At 40.6% G+C, this 21,833-nt stretch overlaps 1 protein-coding gene across 7 annotated transcripts in view; it reads left to right on the forward strand.

Annotated features, from left to right (window-relative positions):
* The window catches only part of pcloa (piccolo presynaptic cytomatrix protein a), a 57,174-nt gene that overhangs the window by 24,428 nt on the left and 10,913 nt on the right, over positions 1–21,833 (forward strand). For 4 of the 7 annotated variants that reach the window (XM_019347130.2, XM_025899676.1, XM_019347124.2 and 1 more), the window contains exons 5-18: positions 947–5,027; positions 5,350–6,878; positions 7,493–9,554; positions 11,007–11,054; positions 11,674–11,756; positions 11,955–12,030; positions 13,796–13,921; positions 15,793–15,901; positions 16,247–16,311; positions 16,759–16,946; positions 17,676–17,726; positions 17,889–18,019; positions 19,397–19,423; positions 20,485–20,578. In XM_019347130.2, coding sequence (XP_019202675.1) covers positions 947–5,027; positions 5,350–6,878; positions 7,493–9,554; positions 11,007–11,054; positions 11,674–11,756; positions 11,955–12,030; positions 13,796–13,921; positions 15,793–15,901; positions 16,247–16,311; positions 16,759–16,946; positions 17,676–17,726; positions 17,889–18,019; positions 19,397–19,423; positions 20,485–20,578 — 8,670 coding nt within the window. Of the gene's footprint in view, positions 1–946; positions 5,028–5,349; positions 6,879–7,492; positions 9,555–11,006; positions 11,055–11,673; positions 11,757–11,954; positions 12,031–13,795; positions 13,922–15,792; positions 15,902–16,246; positions 16,312–16,758; positions 16,947–17,673; positions 17,727–17,888; positions 18,020–19,396; positions 19,424–20,484; positions 20,579–21,833 lie in introns of all 7 variants that reach the window. The other 3 variants (XM_025899675.1, XM_019347125.2, XM_019347126.2) reach the window with 3 other exon arrangements.

A 21,833-nucleotide genomic window follows, 5' to 3' on the forward strand; every position in this document is an offset into this window, starting at 1 on the left:
TAACATGGAGGAGGAAAAGGAGCCTCTTGAAAAGCTCAATGATGAAGCTGAACTTTCTGAGGTGACCATAGTATTTAGCAGATGTAGTGGTAGATTAGAAAAAATGATCTTTCAGAACTGCTTGACCATTGCAAAAACACTTAAATAACTTAAATATAAAACAAAAATTTACAGTTGGAGGAAATGAAAAATTGTTTATTCCAGATGGGTTTTACTAGAGGTTGAATGAAGTATTGGTAGAACAATATATCCTACTGCTTCACCTTGCAATAAAATTAGTGATAATCTTGGACCAAATATTAATATTTCTTTAAAAACATGCTGCTACACTAAATAGATTCCTCCTCAGCTAATTTGATGTATCAGAGTTGCTTTTAATGACTTCTTGTTGTGCCAAATGAATGACAGATAAGTGGAAGCAATATTACTCACATGTTAAAATACAAGAAGCACAAATGAGGGAAATACAGTAGTAGACACTTCCAAAGAACTAGTCAAATGAGCTGACATGTTATTACACACACAGTGAAACACAATGAGTCATTACATTACAATACCATGATTATCTACTTTAAGTACACATAGATATTCATTTTAATAAAAATGCTCACTTAATTTTGTGCCAAATTAAACAATGTATGTCTAAATTGTTAAATGTACAGTTTAATGTTTGGATTACTCATTAAGCATATGACATTCCTGAAAAGTGGAATAGTAAGAGCTGGATAATACTTCAAGGTTTTGCTCTCATATGGTCATTGTTAAAAATACCCCACACTAGTCATTCCTATTAACTCCTGAAGTATATTTTAAATATTCATTTTTCATTCCTGTCATTCCTAAATTTATATGAACTTGGATATTGTGCTTATTTAAAACAACTGTCTTCGTAATTGTCAGAAATTAAGCATATATACTGAAAAAGTTGTTTTTTTTTATTCATCAGGTGAAAACAGTGGAGACCTTGAAAGAGCCTGGAATTAAAGAAGCAGCTGTCAAGGAAGGCAGCCCAACCAGCCCATCAGACCTAGCAAAGCTAGAAAGCACTGTCCTGCCCATCCTTGAGGCGCAGGCAACCACACAAGAAGAGGAGAAACAAACAGACACTCTAAAGGCCAGGCGTAAATTAGAAGTGCTTCCTCTCTCACCTGACTCTCCTAGCTCGGAAGAGGACAGAGAGGTTTCTGATAAGAATGCCAATCGTACCACAAAGAAAAAGCTCCTTGTGCCCGTGGATGTCAAGGCAGATTCCCTGGACGATAGCAGTGAAAGCTTTGGAAAAGAAAGCCCTATGTCAGGAGATGATGAAGAATTTATCCGAAAACAGATAATGGAAATGAGTGAGAATGAAGATGCTTCACCATCTGATGAGGAAAACCTAATTCGGCGAAAGATCAGAGAGGACGAGAAGAAACAAAAGGAACAAAAGAAAACACAAACTGTAGAGAAGGGCACAACAGGGAAAGTCAGACGGCTTACCAAGAAAAGCACCATAAGCCCAGATGATGAAGATAAGGAATTTGGTACTTTAGTGGATAAACCTGATATAAACAAAGATATGGAAGCAGAAACAAAAGAAGGGAAGCAACAAAGTGGTACTGCAGTTCGCAAATTCCAAACTATGGAGCTGAATACAACTAGCAGCCCTGTGTGTATACCCAATGATGATGGAGAGCCTGAAATGGAAAGCCTGACAGATTCTCCAGATGATCGGTCTAGAGGTGAGGGGTCTTCCAGTCTACATGCATCCAGCTTCACTCCTGGAACTTCCCCAACATCCCTCTCCTCACTGGATGAAGACAGTGATAGCAGTAGTCCGAGCCATATCCGCAGTGGTGAAGGTAAACAGCACAGGAAAGCCAAACACAGACAACCTGGTCAAATGCTGCCAACTATTGAAGACTCTTCTGAGGAAGAAGAGTTACGGGAAGAGGAGGAGCTGCTCAGGGAGCAAGAAAAACAGAAGGGCTCAGGGAAAAAATCCAAAAAAGATAAAGATGAGATTCGAGCCCAGAGGAGGCGAGAGCATCAAAAGACACCGCCAAGCAACCTTTCCCCTATTGAAGATGCCTCGCCAACTGAAGAGCAGAGGCAAGAAGCTGAAATGGAGGAGATTAGACGATCATCTTGCTCAGACTTTTCACCCAGTATTGAATCAGATCCTGAAGGATTGGAAATCCATGCTGCAAAGATTGCGGCAGTCCAGAAAACCTATCAGCTGCCCATGTCGGTATCTCTTCACTCCCCAACAGATGATCAAAATATTGATAAACCACAGAAAAAACCTCTAAGATCTGCTGATGAAGCTTATGAGGAGATAATGCTGAGGGCCAAGTCTCCAACAACTGACAAAGGTGAGATTCAGCCAGAAAAAGAGTCCCTATATGGAGGCATGCTCATCGAAGATTATGCTTATGCATCTCTTATTGACAATTCAACAGCTGATCTCGAGGAGCCAGAGAAGATTACTGTTCCCACTCAGCCCAAAAAGCTGCGATCGCCAGATGAAGTTTATGAAGACATGATAAAGAAAAGAAAGGAATTCATGCAGCTGGAGCAGGAATACCAAAATATGCAGGCAAAAAAGGAAAGTACTAACCCAGAAATTGTGCTACAACCTGCTGATATTACTGTTTCCAAAAGCAGTACAATAACATTAGACATGGATGGGAAGCCATTGCTGGATGCTGAAACTGCCTATGAAGAGCTAATGAAAAGAGTCCTGACTCCTGGAACAAGTCCAACTCAGCATGAGCCAAAAGTAGAAGCCACTGCATCTAGAAAGGCACTCCACCCTATTCCAGACTTAAAAGTAACGCAGTGCTCTTCAGGAGAGTTATCTTCTGATGATGAAATTATACCTAAAAAGGAAGAGGAGAAAAATGCTGTATCAGATGTCACATCAGCAATGGAAACTGAGCCTGTGAAAGAAACTTTTCCATCATCCATATCAGATCAGCAACCTGAAACCACAATCAAAGCATCCCAAGGCGATATTGTGGACTTGACTAGTGCATCTACAAAAACATCAGCTCCTGTGATTGCCAGTGTATCACCCTTGCCTACAGTCCCCCAGTATACACCTAGTATACCAAGTGTAGTATCAACTGCCCCACCCGTGCCCCCGAAGCCAACTGTCCTGCGTAGGGCTAATTCTCAGGAAAAAACAGAAGAACCTGTTGCACCACCGCTGCCTCCTCCCACTCCTCCTAAACCTACTGTTTTTCCCAGGAAAGCTCCAGTTCCACTTCCACCTCAGGCTTCAGCAACTCCAGTAAGGCAAGAGACAGTGACTATGACTACAGCTCAAGCACCACCTACAAGACAAGTAGTTACTCCAACATACAAACCTCATGTTCCCCCTCCTGTACCCCCAAAGCCATCCATCCCCGTTGGAATTGGGGATAGCCACAAACCAGGACATGGTGTTAAACCACCAATTGCACCAAAGCCTGGCTCACAGCCTTCATCACCTGCCCATGCCCCACATCCACAAAGACCCTCTGTACTTCCCACAGGTCCTAGTGACATAGCCCTTAATCTAAGCCCCACTTCTGAAAGCAAAATGTTTCAACCATCCCCAAAGTCTCCTTCTTCTCCAAGATATGCCAGCAATCTTCGTGACACATACGTGGTCATCACTCTGCCATCTCAGCCTAGCTCTCCTGTAGATAGTGTTACCACTCATGCTCCCTCTAGCCCTGGTCCAGCATCTCCTTCATGGCAAGCTCAGCCTGAGACTTACCACCATCAGCAGCCTCAACCTCAACCATATTCACAGCAGCAGCAGCAACAAACACCTCCTCAAACAACCAGGGTGCCTCTGGCATATACACGAGTCACAGAATCCATTGAAAGTCAAGAAATTTGTGGCCCTGAAAAACATGTATCTAGTTCTTGTCATATAATTGAGGCTATATCAGCCTCAGCACAGCCACCTGTGGTGATGCCCAACCTCATCTCTCAAGTGGTTACCACAGAAGTCCAAAGGACCACTGTCTCTGTTGTTCATGAAAGGACACCACCACCAGTGCCAGCTCCAAGGGCAAATGGTCTCCCAATCTCAATGCAGAAGCCTATGCCCCAGTTGCCAGCACAGAATGGACAGGCTCTTCAGCCTTCTGAGGTGGTAGATCTTAGGACTATGAAAGTGGATCCAGAATCAACCACACGTGGTGTGGATCTGTCTGCTGGTCCAGACTCAAGACGTCAGTCGCTTACAACTGATGTCAGTCGTCACAGCAGTGCAGTGCAGTCCCCTGTGGTCAACCTCAGTGCTGAATCATCTACAGTTTCTATAGTAACTGATAGCATCACCATCGTGACCTGTGCTGCCACAATCCAGCGACGCGACAACTTGGACACCTCTTTACCCTCTTCAGTACCCCTTCAGCTAACAAAAAACAAATCATTTGAACCTGTTTCTCAAATTATTTATCGACCAATTGACTCTCAGCGATCTACTCATGCTACTGCTGAGATCCCTATTAATCTCTCAGTTGGATCTAGTACAAGTGGAGGAACACTCCAGGCCACCCCTGTAACAATTGCACCCGCTTCTGTTGCAAGTTGTATTGCTAATGGATTAACTAATGGCACAACCACAGTGTCAGGAGCTGTTGACCTCAGCACAAATAAACCATTCAACACTGTGGTTTCAGTGGATGCTGCGTCTACCGAAGTGGTTACAGCTGTAATCACAGACGATGGCAAACCAGTGGATCTGACTGCAGGGAAAAGAGCTGTATGTTGTGATGTTGTGTACAAGCTTCCATTTGCAGGAAGTTGTGCTACTCACCAACCTACCACACCCTTGCCTGAAGATCGCTTTGGATATCGTGACGACCACTATCAGTATGACAGGTCGCCTTATGGCATGAGAGGGTTTGGTGGAATTAAACCTTCTATGTCAGATACTAACCTAGCAGAAGCTGGCCTCTTCATTTACAAGAGTAAAAACAGCTATAATTTCAGTGGCACAACTGAAGGTGCAGTAGATCTTACCTCAGCAAAGATTTCTGATGCAGGTCAGTGCAGTGACATTGCAGACCTGTCACTTAAATGTCACTTTGAACTGCTTCCACTTATTCATGGCTAATGTGGAAATAATGGCTACTTTTTGTTTTTATTTTGTTTTGCATGGACATTTTTTCTTTGTATTTTTTATCATCTTTTTGTTTTACCATTATATTTTTTGCATGTACCTGCATGCTGTTACTTTGTTGAACCTCATTGGAGTTTTTTTTTGGTCTTCCACCTTTTTTCATTATTTGAACAAGGCATGGCTTGCTTCAACAATTAATCATTCTGTAATACTGGGACTGAAATGATATCTTTGACTTTTGACAGGTGAAGCTGTTGACTACTCCAAGAAAGGAACTTACGCTGGAATGACAATTCCTCCCTATTCTCAAGATAGAGTCACAAGTGCTGTTGGCACACTCTTTGGTACAAGCAGTGTTTTGAGATCATCAAATGGAGTGGTTTATTCCTCTGTCGCAGCCCCAGTCCCATCTACATATGCCATTACCACCCAGCCAGGGTCCATATTTAGTACAGCATACAACACCCTGTCAGGTATGCATACCAGCGACACCATGCCTTCTCTTTCCAACCTCCAGAACCTACCACTTACTCGATCCCACAGTTTTCTATCCACTATCTCTACTACTGCAGCAGAAGAACAAGCAGATGCCCCACTCAATCTAGAGATATCTAGAGGAGGTACTACTGCTGGTGATGCTGCAACTACAGCAGCAACCTCTTTATCTCTTGACACCTATACTGATGCATCTCTGGAGGCTATAGCTGCTTCACTGGAAGCGCTTTCTTCACCCATGGTTCCTGGAGACAGCCAGTATCAGGCAGAGCGCGAGAGACTAGAAATGGAAAAACTCAAGCAACAGCGCCTGGCTGAGGAATTAGAATGGGAACGGCAGGAAATTCAGCGCTTCCGAGAACACGAACAACTCATGGTGCAAAAGGAACTGGAGGAGCTGCAGGCCATGAAACAGCAGATACTTGCCCAGCAAGAAGAGGAAAGACAGGCTCACCTTATAATGCAGAAAGAAACTTACGCTCAGCAGCAGCAGCAGCTTGAGCAGATTCAGAGACTCCAAGAGCAGCTCCGTCTGCAACTGGAAGAGCAAAAGCTTCGTCAGATGTACCCAGGTGGGGACATACAAGAGGCAGTTGTCTTAGGACCTGATGGCACTGTACTGGCCCGAAAGATCACAGATAGTGGGTGCCAGACAGATGAAGAGGATGAAGCAGTCAGCAAAGCTTACACAGCAGGTAGAAAAAAGAGAACTGCTAAAAAGAGTGTTGACAGTTGTGTACAGACTGATGATGAGGATCAAGATGAATGGGAGGCTCAGAACAGAAGCAGACAAAGCCGTCCACGTACTGCCAGAGGTGATAGGGGTGGGCACTCTGAGATGTCTCTTCAAGCCCACACTGAGATTTCTATTCAAACTGATACAGATGGGAACATTAGAATGGATACCAGAATGGAGCTTTCAGATTCTGAAAGGACCTCACCAAAGAAACGACCTACCCCCTTAGAAATAGGACAGTCTGCTAACCTCAAAGCTGATTCTTCTACTCTTCAGGCCCCTCCTAAATCCCCCAAAGTGCTCTATTCCCCTGTATCCCCTTGTATCTCACCAAGCAAATCCCTTGAGTTTGTGTCTTATGATAAATCCCTTGGTGATACTAGCCCACAAAACCTAAGAGGAAGTCCTGATCCATCAAAAGCCTCTCCAGCAAGTCCCAGAGGACAGAAATCCATGCAGAGATCTATGTCTGACCCTAAGCCCATGAGTCCAACAGGAGAAGAAAGAGCAACATCTGGAACCCAGTATGGTGAAGGCTATACTGTAAGTAGTACCACTGTAATTGACATAAATCCAGGAAGCAAAACCAAAAACCAAAAATATGAATTTATTTTAACATTCAGATGGTGTGAGCTGTGTTTAAACTTTTCTTTTGGTTGATTAATTTTGACATTTCCAGAGAGTTAGCTTCAGCTTAATCCCATTTCTAGGTAAAATCTCATGGAGTATTGTAGTCAGTTTTCTGCCTGGGCAATTCACCACTGACAATCTCATACATACATAAACAGTTGGAAATAAGCTGAGGTTGCAGGAAAACACTGAGCTGTCAGAGATCCATCAAGGGTTTGTGAATAAATTATTTCTTGTGCAACAATAGTGTGGAATATTTATGGGCAGAGATACATATGTTACTGTTACCTAGAAAAAAGGTAATCAACAATTTGTCTTTCAATCACTTTTCTACAATACATCCTTAGAGGAAGACTATCAAACAACTTAAATTTATACAGTTTGCTCTGTTTTAATTACTCATATAAAATCTAGCAGTTATCACTAATTAATTTGTCTGAGTAACATATTGTTTTTGAAGATGAAGGCTCGTTAAACATTTATTTTGGGAACTAAACTACTTTTTTACAACACTTTTTTTCCTACAGGGCAAAGGCTCAGGTGGTACACCAACAGGGACTCAAAAGAAGGTGAAGAGGACTCTCCCAAATCCTCCATCAGAGGATGAGTCAACAACCACTGGACAAACAGCATATAGCACTGGCTCAGCTCGTCGAAGAATGTGCCGTAATTCCAACATGGCACGCGCCAAGATCCTACAAGACATTGATCGAGAGCTAGATCTGGTGGAGCGCGAGTCTTCCAAGCTCCGCAAAAGACAAGCAGAATTAGATGAGGAGGAGAAAGAGATAGATGCAAAGCTAAGATACTTGGAGATGGGCATTAATCGTAGAAAAGACGCACTGCTTAAAGAAAGAGAGAAGAGGGAAAGGGCCTACTTACAGAGTGTTGCAGAGGACAGAGACTACATGTCAGACAGTGAGGTTAGCAACATCCGAGAGACTAGAGGGGGTGGTGAGGATGAGGAGATTGAAGGTCATGGTCTTGAACGTCCCAGGACAGCTCCTCAGTCAGAATTGGATGACTTTGTCCCACCACAAACCAAGCATGAGTATGGAAAATACTCTCAGTACCAATACCCTCAAAGTCAATTTCAGCAGTCTCTCTACCAGACACCTCAGTCCTACCAGTCTCATTCGATCTACTCCTCTGTCCCTTCGCTCACTACCTCCCAGCAGCAGAGTTACCACCAAATGCTTTTGTTGCAGCAGAAAGCTGCGAGACAAGCAGCCCTACTCTCAGAGCTTGATGCAACGAAATATGATGTCATTAGCCGTCAACCTGATCCCACTTCATCAGCTTACCTTGGTGTTAAGTATGACAAATATGGGAATCATCTTGATCTCAGAGCCTTAGAAGTGGGAAGTATAGCAGGTAGCCCAATGTCAGCTGTGTCTGATTCCTACTACACAGATGTAGATCACCACACACCTCGGAGTTACATGCTGCTAGAAGATGCTGCAGAACTAGCTAAGGGCTCCACAGGTCTGTCCTCATCTTATAGTCTGGCTGAGAGGGAGCTGGCAAAGGCAGAGAAACTGCTTCGTAGGAGTGCTGCTGATCTGGGGTCTACTGACTATTTGGGATCCACGTCCAGACTTCATACCTTTGGAAAGACCCCTGACGAAGAGGATACCATGGAGGAACCCTATGAACTGAAACTTTTAAAGCAGCAGCTTAAGCAAGAGTTTAGGAGAAGTACAGGTGGGACCGAAAACTTAGAACAATTGACAGGTCTCTCGCAGCACTACTATACACCAAGCTCTAGCATCTCTGGTTACTCTCAGAGACACTATCCAAAGTCAGAAAAGTATAGCATCAGTCGACTTACTCTTGAGAAGCAGGCAGCTAAACAACTCCCAGCATCTATGTTGTACCAAAAACATAAGACACCACTACTAGATCCTAAAATCTCCTCCAAGTATTCCTCTATTACAGACAGTAGAGGTTTAGAGACTGACTATACCAGCTATTTGGGGTCCACCAGTGCATCCCCAAGATCCAGCCGTCTCTTGCAGGATGAGATTACCTTTGGTCTTCGGAAGAATATTGCAGAGCAGCAAAAGTATTTAGGATCCACCCTGGGTGCTAACTTGGCTGGGTCACTAAACTTGGGTCAGAGCTTGGGTTTGGATTCTGCCTATCCTAGTGGTAGTCGTTCAAGACCATCCTCCAGGCCAACATCTTGCTATGGCCTGGACTTGTCTATCAAAAGAGACCCATCGAGCTCTTCACTCAGGCTGAAAGGAGATGGTGAAGCATCTGGAGACGGCCCAAATTATCAAACCCCATCTGGTCGCACCAAACCTACTAGCCTTCCCATTGTCCAAAGTGGACGCGGCAGAATACCTATAGTGGCCCAGAATTCAGAAGAAGAGAGTCCACTGAGCCCTGTTGGGCAGCCTATGGGTATGGCCCGCGCATCAGCGGGACCTCTGCCTCCCATCTCAGCCGATTCAAGGGACCAGTTTGGTTCTTGCCTTTCATTGCAAGACTCCCAGCAGCAGCAACATATCAGGGAAGAGCCAACAAGGGGTAGGAGTTATGTGCTGCTGGATGATCTTCAGGGCACCATGTCAGATAGTGAAGGTAAAAAACAGACTTGTTACACTGCAACTTCTTTTCTAGTCAGTGTTTCATCATTAACACTTTTTGGTTATGGTTTGTCTTGCATGAATTTATTACTAAAGTGTGTTTCTTCATTCAGACTCAGCATGTGTCTTTTGAGGTGTTTTTGTTTTTCCTTTGCATTCTGTCGAATGTGTCTTCTTATTCCTTTCTAGTGCAAGTACATTTAATATCAAGTTCCTTTGTGCATGCAAATCATTTGTAAACTTTTATTTTTCCTATAGACTTGAATGTATCTTTATGTATACACTGTTTTCTATTTTCTGTTCTATTCTCATCCCAATTATTGTGTAACATCTTCCTATATGAGTTCACTGCACTGTACAGTCTGACATCCTGTTTCAGATACATGAAAGGCATCCCCCAACAAATACAACTTTAAAACTCAACATGATGTCACACGTAGCTGTTGAAACGCTTAAGTATTTTAAATCTTTCTAGTTATGCATTTAGACAACAGTAGTATATTGATCCTTTAAAATAGATCACATAGAGAAAATGTTCTCCCTGTAAATGATGCAATGAAAAAAGTGCCTTTGCCACTCAAAAAGTTAGATTTCTGTCAGTTTCAGTCAATTCCTCTTAAGCATAATAGTGTCCTGTCTGGATTTACATAGCCAGTAATATATAAATATATATTTTGGATTATTGATGTACAGTGTGAATACAGGATATTTACTTAGTTATTTAATGATTGCGTTTAACTTTCTACTAGTACCCAGTACGACCAAACTATAGGAAGATTTAAAATGTTTTTTTGTTTTGTTTTGTTTAATTTTGTTTGACATGCATGATATTTGTTTGCAACACTTCTGTGTTAATAAATATAAAACTTTTACATGCATGTCTTGTCTTAAATATCTGCTTTTGTGCACTGTGATACATGAAATGAATGCATGCCTCCTTCATGTAAGAAGATCACTGAAAATCTGATCATTTGATTAACTTCTGTTAAGCAAACATAGTTCATTATTTTTTCTGCAGCTTCTATAACTGAAAGCAAATGAGCTGTCATACATATTAGGACAGTGTTTTTTTTCTAAAACAGTGGTTGAAAAGCAGTATTACAACAGGAAAGGGGAAAAAAACATTATTGTTGCCAGCGCTTGCTGTCGTGATAGAAGTGGTTCGCAATAAATCATGTGTTTCAAAAACGACTTCTATAAAGCAGCTCTAGAACTTCTAAACTTTAAGCTGAGGACAATGTATTACTAAAACAGGATGCAAAATGGGCTGTCATTAAGTGCAAACTACATTCATAGTAACATTTACTATCTTTTTGTTTCATATGCTTAAAGATGCCATGTCTGAGATGTCTTGAATGCAGTTTAATTATTTACCTATTGATTCATATGGATCCCAATATTTTATTCATACTTTATAATACATTAAACCCGTTTGCCTTGATTCCAGCCCTAAGTGATTCCCTGATGGCTTTGAACAGAGACGATGCAACCAATGGTAGAGTATTAGTTCAGTTCTCTACGCTAATATATTAACCTGCACCACAAATAAAATGCATATCAACAAAATGGTGTCTAAATGTTGGGGAGGTTTAAGACATTTCAAATTTGGAAATATAAACAATACTTATATTGGAAATTTAAAACAAATTTAAATGATTTTACATTTTTTTACAATTTTCATAAGATTCATCACACATTTGTTGGGGAGGAGACTCACTCACCTTCCTAACAACTGGAAAAAAAAAAATTATATAAATATACCCAACATTTACATCTATCGACAAGTATGGCAAGATAGATTTAGTTTATGCTACTGTGTTGTATTAATAGTGCTTTAATCGTTCTCAATCTGCCTTATTTTTCTGTGCATACGTATGGAATTGTTTTGGTTTTTGGCATCGTTTTCCTACTTTGCAAAAAGTGTAACAGATTAAACTTCTGTTTGGCTCATAGTTTTTCCTCACATTTTTTGCAACCTAACAACTAATATGTAGACGTTTTTTCAATGGCATATAATCACCTTTAAATGACCTGATAACCATCCTCTGTAAGTGGATGGAAAAGTCCAGATTCTCAGATTGGTTTTGAAGCTGTGCTTGTTTTTATCCCTGAAGCCTACCACCTTAGACGGGAAGAGACAGACTGGTTTGACAAACCGAGAGACGGGCGGTCAGAGAACGGACAGGAGAAGAGACAGGTGAAAGAGGAAAAAACACACATACACTGTAGTAAAGTTCTCAAAGTGCCATCTATGCAATATCAAGCTGCATGCACCCACATGGAATCATCTGGACATATATATAAATATATATATAAATATGTTGCATGAATGGTGTATGCTTTTTGTATAGTACCACAAGGCACTTAACGTCTTACCATTGTCTATGGGCCATAGGGAAAAGGTCCATACTACCCCTTCCCTCACCTCAGGGTCAAACTGCAGAGGGATCCTAAAGACCGCAGTGTCTCAGGTAAAGTAACACAGTTTACAGCAGCAGCATGTTAATGGTAGAGTGACTGACTATACAGTCAGAAAGGCTTGTACGTTCGTGTGTTATTGACTGCTGTACATTCAGTCAGGACTGCATCAAATATAAGTTTGTTTCTTTTGAAAAACTATGAATGATATAATTAGGAATAAGAATGTTATAATATATATGTTATAACATAAATGAAATAAAAATATTGAAAAAAGATATACAACAAAATATAGACATTAACCTAGATCTATTTTGGGTTTACAGAGCATGACTAGTTAGCTTAATGCATGTTATTTAATATTCAAGCCAAATCTCAGCAAACCAGCAGGTCACTTTCCTAGTCTATATGTTGCATCACACAACTGTTCCAGGCTCAAAGCAGGCCGGCATTTCATTTCCTGGCTTCCTTTCGATTTGGCTCTCCTCCACGCTCATCAGTCATTGCCATGCTCAAAATGGCGTATCCCTCACACTCAGGATTATCTTATGCAATTAACAAGCAGCCCAGAAAGGAAGCGTTTTGTTTACTAGCGCCCAGTGCTAAACTGAGTCATTTTGCTGCAATGTTTTTGTTCTGGCTTCAATAACCATAAAAAACGGTTTCATGGTTCAAAATTAGTAAGGTTTCTGTTTTTGTGTAATTGAAAGCCTCTTATGTGGGCTGAAAAAATCAATACAGGGGTAGTGGTTTAATCTGGCTAACAGTCTAAGTAACAGAAAGACAGTGTGCTGCCTACATATGACCTAAACTGCTGCTGGACACATTTCTTTAAGACTGTGATTTAAATAAACATATAAATTTAAGCTATTAAGCTTTACCTGGAGTTTAGCTGGATTTTGTCATCAATTTTGCATTAAGCATCTAGTAATTTAATTGTGGCAAATAATTAAGTTTCAGAGACTGCATCAAAGTGCATATTTTTCAGTCAAAGTTTACAGCTAGCCAAAACCAGCAAGTATGCTATACTGAGCTTTAGCTTTAACTATGGCTAGTTCTGGCTAGCTCCCTAGCTTAATTCCCACTTCCACTATATCTACACCCATGACTTTTAGCTACATTTTACCTGCTCTGAAAAATTACTGTATTTTTAGTAAGTAACTTAGATGTTTAATTTGATACAAAATATCAAATTACAGGCTTAATTCTATTTTGACCATAGACAGTATAAAAGATGGGCATAGCTACGCCACCTCTTGGTTTGTGAAGTCTCCTTAGAAGCCTCGAGATGAGGATTTTCACCATGGTCTTGGTCTTTTAAAGTTAGAGGTCTTGAGAAAGGGGCGCATCTGGCTGTGAAACTGCATGCTCATTGGGTGTTGACTCGCCAATCACAAGTAGTTAGCCAATGAGCTTATTTCTAATAATCCTCAGTTCTGGAACATGGTATGACAAGGGTTTAGAAAATTGACCTAATGCTTTATTAAATATGATCTAAAACAAGTGACTGAGACTCAAAACTGACTCAAACTTAAAAGCACTTTTCCCTTTTTTGAAACCATAGGGATTGCCCACTTGTGGGCATTAAAAAGAATTCAGGTCATGTCTTTTATACAGTCTTTATTTTGTCTGACTCTGTAGTCAGTATATTTGGCTTTCTACATAATAATCACACTTTTATGTTATTTGGCTGTTTTGGTGAGTTTATTTTTGTGTACGGTCATACAAAAGAAATCAGATATTGAATTATAAATGTTGTAAACTGTGGGCTACTTCTACCATGAACACTCACCAGTCTTTCTTTTGGGGCATTAACAGGAAATGGTCTGGGTATCCGAGTGGTCGGAGGAAAAGAGGTCCCTGGTAGTAATGGAGACATTGGCGCGTATGTTGCCAAAGTCTTACCTGGTGGAGCGGCAGAACAAACAGGAAAGATTCTTGAAGGTAAGCTCTTTCATCTAATTAAATCTCTTATTGTGAAAATTAAGTAGAGTAAATGGAGTGTAACTACAATGTGACTGATAACTCACTAGTCTTCTGTCATACAGTTAAGGGGTGCCATAAGGTATTGTGCGATACAAAATTAAGATACAAATGTGTCAGTCTTCTCATATAAAATTCAACAAGCATGCCAAACAAACCTTTTCTTCATGCGTGTAATTTGGATGCATTTACATCTTTGGTCGTTCACAGCTGACAGACTGACAGAATCGAACATGTAGTTAGAGTGAGAGAAACAGGGAGATTACAAAAATAGGTCTTCATTTGCATTTAGTTTTATCACCTGCAGGCGACGGGCCATGACTCACATTTGGTCATGAGAGATGAGAACCAAAAACAAGAAGCTTATGGGTGTAGAGTGTTTAAACCAGCAGTTATATTTATATGATTTTATTATCATTTTTCACCTTTTGACTAATTGGAATGGAGATAGAACCTAATGGCTGTGTCATGATAGCAGAGTTATTTTCTTAACAAATTTATTATATTATTTGATGACTGTTCTAAAATACAAATCATTATATTAAGGTTCTTAACCCACAGATATGGCCTTTTTTTAACAATAAATTGCTTGTTTTGTGTGTAACACCAACACATTATATTGATTTTTTACATGGGGGAGTATGGGATCAGTGAACTCCTAGTCATACTCACATGAAGGGTGTCACACAATCGGTAAAGCTTGAGTTTGGACAGTTTAGACGTGTATAATCCATCTGCCTGTACTCTGAGGATGTGTTTATGTGCACTTGAGCATGACCACTTGCTGCTCTTGTTTATGTCTCCTCCTGGTTCCTTTTTATTGTAGTACATGGCTGCTTTATTTTGCTTTAAGGCTCTCCACTTTTTTGTAAGCACTCTATAAAGGGTTCCAGAGAGAACAGTGCCATGAAAAGATAGAAATATGATACTGAAAGTTGTTCTTTAAGTCAAAGGCCAGAGGATTCAACAACATCCTACAGAGCAATTGTGTCATGCATTTTATTCTAACACAGAGAAAAGACTAAAACTGTTAGCGGCTGCTGTAGTCCAAGAGTCAAGGTACATCTGTGGTGCCGTTAGCCAGACAGCCCAACCATAATAACACCCGTAACCCTGTCATCAACACCGAGCAGAATGGCTGCAAAATACTTCGGTTCTGCCAGTGGGAACACGATGCCTCACTCTGTCTGGTGCGAATATGGAGAAACGTTGTCAGATTCAACAGGGGTAGAGGCTCTGTGTCACAGAAGGACACAGTGTGTGTATGAATGGGTGCTTGTTTGATCGCTGAAATTCAACCTCCAAAAGCTACTATATACAGTTCAAGGGTGTTGATGAATAATACCAGTGTGGGAATAGAGTGTACTCTAGCTTTCCTGTCACATATGCACGCAGCTCGAGAGTACCGTCGAAAACAGAGGACCTTCCTGATGAGCTGTTTCAGACCGTGTAAGTCCTGCCAGCGTGCAGGGTGTGTTTTGGAGCATGCGGTGGGTTTGCTGTGCTGAGTGGAATATCACTGCGCTATTTTATACATAGAAATGATCAACCTTTCCTGAAACATCTGTCACTGCTAAAGCAGGTTGGAGAAAAGTGTATTTGATTGTAAATTATATATTTTTAAGATTAAACAGACCCTTTTACTCTGCTTGCTCTTAACTAATAACTTATGACTAAAATGAATGGACTGATTTTTTTAATCATTTGATTGTTTTATTGAGATAGGTTTTGATTCCTTTTTTTATTTAGAGAGATGCGTCTGTACAGCACTGCATATGGGAAAATACAGGATCAATATTGATTGCTCTTCTGGGTGTGCAAATCGTATATAGGAATGCAGGTCCTGGAGTGGAATGGTGTTCTTTTGACGGGGAAAACCTATGAAGAGGTACAAGGGCTCGTTGGACAGCCGTGTAATGAGGCAGAAGTGTGTGTCAGACTGTGAGTATAACCTGTGTCACTTGCAATCTTTCTCTTGTGCACTCTGTTCAACCCGCCATAGTGTCATTCTTGTCTTTTCTTTTCTTTTCTTTATATTTAAGATGGATCATTTTAACCTCTTCATGACTTTAATGTTGCCCCATGTCTAATATTTAAAAGCTAGTCTTAATCACTGGCTTTGCTGTCCTGTTTTTTAATTAACTATTGTCACATCATTTTTTTCTCCATTTCTGTGATGTTTTCGTGGCATTTCTGGTACCTTTTTTTTTTTTGTCTTTTTTCTTTGTCATTTAATTCCTTTAGTTTCACTTTTCAGAAATGTATGAAATGTAATTTTTCCAACAGGGATCTCAACATGTTGGCAGAGTCTGAAGGTTCCCAGCACCTAGATTTCCAGGAGCACAGCAAAGGTAAGTTATTACCTAATTATTTTTATTATAATTTCAACTGGAACTGATTCCACTGATTCCTCCTCACTCCTGTTCCTCCGTCCTCAATTTTTCCCTATTAACTTTTGTCTCTTGTTATTTTCAGATGCTCTTCTCATATCGCTTTTTATCTTCAGCTCTCTTTTTTCTCTCAAGTTGAGCCATGTTTTTTTTTTTCTGTGGCCTAGTTCCTCAGTCTGTTACACAGAACAGTTCTGGAAACATGCGATTGTTTTCACAGAGCTGTCTCTATTGTGGCACTTTAATATTCACTTTTCTTTTCCATTGAATTTGACTTGGAAGTGAATTGGGTTAAGAGCCATAGTGATGATTCATCTGGTCCCTAGACAGATCGTTGTCAAGATCCTTTGGTTTGTTATGTGCAGTGATGATGATCTGTACTCATAGCCATATGTGTTAACTTTCTAGGTGACAGACCTCCCAGATCTCCAGGTGTTGATCCCAAGCAGCTAGCGGCCGAGCTGCAGAAAGTGTCACAGCAGCAGGCTCCACTGTCCACCTCCTCCTCCAGCCTGCCTGCCACCACTTCAGCAACCTCCAGCCCCGGTCAGCCAGGATCCCCCTCAGTCAGCAAGAAACGTCACAGCAGCAGCAAGGCGAGTTTAGAGGCACGCTATTAATCACATTCTTTAAGTTTTAGGCAGCCAAGCAAACATGTCAACCCCAGCCACAATCCACAGATACTGTATGGCATGCTATTCACACAGGCTTTTTTAGCTTACCCACAGTTGCTGCAAATCTGCAAGCTGCTTTGCAACCAACCTTCGCCCCAGCTCCTCCTTTTCTCCTTTGCTGTTTCTGACTCTGTGTCACAACCTTTGATATTGATGCTTGCTCTATCCATGTACATCCATGGAGATGGAAGTACACGGTCTTCTTTTGACTATAGCAGTCCTGGCTGCACTGTAAGCACCATTAAGATTGCAATATTGAGTTTCTGGGAAAGTTTATTTTGAAGCTATGCCTCTGTCTGCAGAGAGCTTCTGAAGAGCTTTTCTAAACTTTGTTTTAACCTTTGCTAGTAGTTGTCTTTGATTTCATAAGAGATATATCTACTTCCAACTCAATATGAATTTAAGATGTGTATAATATAATTATTTATTAGTTATAATTAGGTAACAGTATATATGTCTTATTTAAATGATGTCAATTATCTGAAGGGATCCCTGAAACAGATGCACAGATTCTATGATTCGGAGACTTCACAGTTTAGCCTAAAGTGCAGCATAAAGTACTGTACACCACCTTATAATCAGCTACCAATACACACAAAGTTTCCACCTACACTTTTGTCTGTTTCACCATGTTGTTTTCATCTTTTACAGATTGCAGAGGGAACAAAGAGCCAATCCCACCCTGTCTCCGGAGAGATACAGGTTTGTGACACAAAACTATTACTGTAAATCTGTAATCTGTGTAGATTGAATTCTAAGAGTATAGAATCTGAGTAGATGGATGTTATTTTTGCTAAAATTAGATACATGCAAGACTAAAATGCAGCCGAATCTATTGTAATTCAGTTGGGTTTCTTTTTGCAGCTTCAAATCCACTATGACAAGCAGCTTGGCAACTTGATAGTTCACGTCCTGCAGGCCAGAAACCTTGCCCCGCGGGATAACAATGGCTACTCCGATCCATTCGTTAAAGTGTATCTCCTGCCAGGGAGAGGGTGAGTTAGTAGTGTTTAGACTGAAAGCACATGTTAAGGATTTCAGAGCTAGAACAAGTAATTAAGTATAAAGATTTTCAGAAGCAGTAGCAGCATTCTAGCTAAGATCTTTTTTTCCATCTAGGCTACACAGACAGCCAGTCTGTTAAGCAGTAATTTAATTTCCATTCATTTTAAAATCGATGTACAATTGATTTTGGCTTATCATGACATCATTCAATGTGCAACACATGGATGTTTCTGATATGAACTCCATAACGCCTATGTGCTACTATGCATAAGGTCGTCTTTTATTTTGACATAGTATAAGTCCAAAACTCAGCGGCCCATTTCTTTTGCTCCCGAATGGCATAAACATTATGTAAATATAATGAGGCACTTGAGTTGCCCCTGTTGATGTGTGTTCCACTGTAGGTGTGAGTGCAGTCAAAATCAATAGCTCTCATATTTACTTGCAATACAATCCAGACTCCTGCTTAAATCTACTGCTCCCCTTCCCACTGTGATTGCACTGTAATGCAATTGACTCTCCCACCTTCTCTTCGGCATGAGATGAGGTCCCTCGAGAGAGTGGGTTTTTTTTTTTCCAAGGATCATTTCAGATAAAAGTAATAATATACTGTATAGCTGTGGGGTTTTTAGCTGCCACTCTCACACGCCTTCGGGTTGACTCATGCACCGATGCCACTGTGAGTTATGAATGGGATTGGGGCTATGCTAAAGAAACTGAGAGAATGGCAGCCACAAGCCCTACGGCCACTTTAAAGTGGTTATGGAAACATGCACACTTAAAGGCATGTGTGCACATACTCGTGTATACCCTGTGTGTGTATACATGGAATCTCACAGCTATCAATGCCAGCTACAATCCATAGAGAGGCTTTTCAGTTGCATCACAGGTCTTCTGGCAACTATGTGGAACAGTGTCTCAATACTGAGGAGCCAGAAAAAAAACAGTGGGTTTTATTTTGTTTTACATAAAACAAATGTTGAGGCTCCAGCTCTTGCAGCAGAAACTTTAAGAAATAAATCAGACTGCACGATCTGGCTCATGAGCGACAGATCTCCACTCCGGTTGCCAGAAGATCTGTCATGTGACCTGGGAGTCCTCTCAGCACACATACATGCAGTCATGTACACACTATAGCAAAATTTCTATCCACCACTGCAGCACACCGCAGCTTCCTGTTCATGCCCCTTTCTAAAACGCACACTTGACAAATCACACACTAAACCTAAGCTAAGTGTAGACTCAATCTCCCCTCCCAGCAAATGTACTCACAGTCCACAGACACTTTTTGACCCGCCCCCGCCCTCCCTCTGACTATTGTTTCTGTATGTTGTTCTCTATATTTAATGCATGCTGGACCCCCTCAGTCAGGTCATGGTTGTCCAGAATGCCAGGTATGTGACTTGCCCACTTTGGCACTTTGGTTTTGTTTTGGTTGATAATTGGTTGTCACTTTGGTTAAGGCAAAAAAAAAAAGAGCAAGGTTAATTTCTCTCTGGAAGTTTCTTGATAGAAGTCACTTAGTTCAGTCCTACTAACTCCCTTTAACCTGAATATATTTCCCTTAGTACCCATTATTTCATGATATTCTCTTTGGATGCCCAGGATATTATTATTTTACCATCTGTTTTACTTACCACATATAAACTAATAGTCCCCCCCTGTGTTGTTTTCAGAGCTAACTGTTGTCTTTTTCTGGTAGATGGTCTGTTTTTCCTTTCTAACCATCGTAATTTGAAACCCTAACATCGGCCCCAATACCCTAGATTTTGACCCTGTTTTGTTATTAAAATCCCTCAATAATATCCTACATTGTGCCCTGACATCATAATGTACCCTCAGTGCCCTGCATCCACATCCAGTGTACACTATTATTTTGCCCTACGGCCAATTCATACCATTGTTGTCCAGTATAGAGTAGATTGTCCCTGTCTTGTCCAACCTAACTCTTCCAAACTTACTCATATGCTACAGTCTGAACTCAAACCCTACACACTGCAAAAATATCCATGTCAACAAGTCATTTATTGATGTCCAGCATCACTTTTTCATGTGAAATATCTTAACTCAGAATAGGTTAAAAAAAAAAATGTTGGTATACGGTCATTATGTTTGTTTTTGTCATTGGCACTATGGTGCTTTCTTCTTACTGGAGACCTGAAACATTTGTTTTTTCAATGCATCAAAATTCTGTGAAACTAAATGACTTGATGGGCATCGAAATGGACTTTTTTGCAGCACACCCTGACATCGTACCCTGCTATCCATGCACATAGGCCCATACATTGTTACCATCCAAACAATGTGCATCACATTCATTCTTTTCCCTCTACTGTGACATTGTGCCCTACTCCAGTATCTTCTGCTCCCTGCAATGCGGCGGTTCACTGACACGCATGTTATTTGCATACATGTCGTTGACCACATGTGTGTTGCTGTGATGTGTTCCCTCCAGTGCTGAAAACAAGAGGAAGACCAAACACGCAGGCAAGACTATCAACCCTGAGTGGAACCAAACTGTCATCTATAAGAACATCCACCTGGAACAGGTACTGTGTGGTCAGAGACACTTGATTACACTAAAACGGTGTCTAGGTACACGTGACACGTTTGAACCCTAGTGGATTCATTTAGGAAATCTCACAATTTCGCAGTGAAATTTTGTACACAGCCAAAAGCAAACCAAAATCTCCAATTCGAAGTGCACTTGAGCCAATAAATAGTCTCGTACATTAAAATTCTGAAATTTGTAGAAGAAATAAACATTTTTACCGTCCTATACAAAAAAAGCTATTTTTCCACATAATGAAATTCATGCCCATGGGTTGTCTTCTAAGCTTTATTTCTTCTAATTCAAGCCACTGAACTGGGCCTCACTGTACTGTGGTGTTGGTGCTTTTTGGAGAATCATTAATTTAATTTTCTCTTACAAACACAGTAATATGACTCGCTTTGTGTAATTGTAATCATACCAACAACGTTTCCAAAACGTTTGTCTCCCAGCTTTGATTCTGTATCTTTGCAGTGCACATATACAGTATCTGTACCATTTTTTAACTGTATGCAACCTGCTAACCAAGCTTGCTAACATTAGCTGATAACTTTGCTCTTCACCTTCTCATCCAGATATAATTAGTAGGAAAACAGAATCAACATATATTGCTTCCTTACATGCTGGGTCTTTATACTCTAAATGGTTGGGTGGGGGTGCCTCTTTTATATACAGTCTATTATTCACGCATGGTATTGATATTACTGTCTTAATGCTAATATTTTGCTTTGCTTAAATGTTTTAGGGCTTTTCTCTTAGCAAACATGTATCAGCATGCTAACATCATAAGCTGGAGGTGTCTTCACCATGAGCGTGTTAGCATACCCTGCCAAAGTACAGAGTAACAAAACCACTAGTATAGCTATAGACTCAAGCAACATGTAAACCAACACTATGAGCTCAGACACTCAAAAGTGTTATTGTTATCTTACACTGTGTTTTTTTAATGGGATTTTTCTATAACTCTGTAATAGTTCATATATGAATGGACAAATAAGAAAGCCCTCAACTGATTAATTTCCAGATTGAAAATAACAAAAAACTGCAGCACAATATATTGCTTTTTTTTTCACTGCTTCTATGCCAACTGTCATCGTTGCCACTGGTTTTCAGCGGAGCAGATGGATGTATCGCTGAGATTTATTATAACTGTTTAGATCCCATTTTAGATTCAGTGAGCCTGTATCAATCACAGCAAAACTGCCAACTTCTGTCGCCGTTTCTATTCGTTTTTCAGCTGCTTGACGGCGAGA

This window comes from Oreochromis niloticus, linkage group LG17 (assembly GCF_001858045.2).
Source record: "Oreochromis niloticus isolate F11D_XX linkage group LG17, O_niloticus_UMD_NMBU, whole genome shotgun sequence".
Lineage (NCBI taxonomy): Eukaryota > Metazoa > Chordata > Actinopteri > Cichliformes > Cichlidae > Oreochromis > Oreochromis niloticus.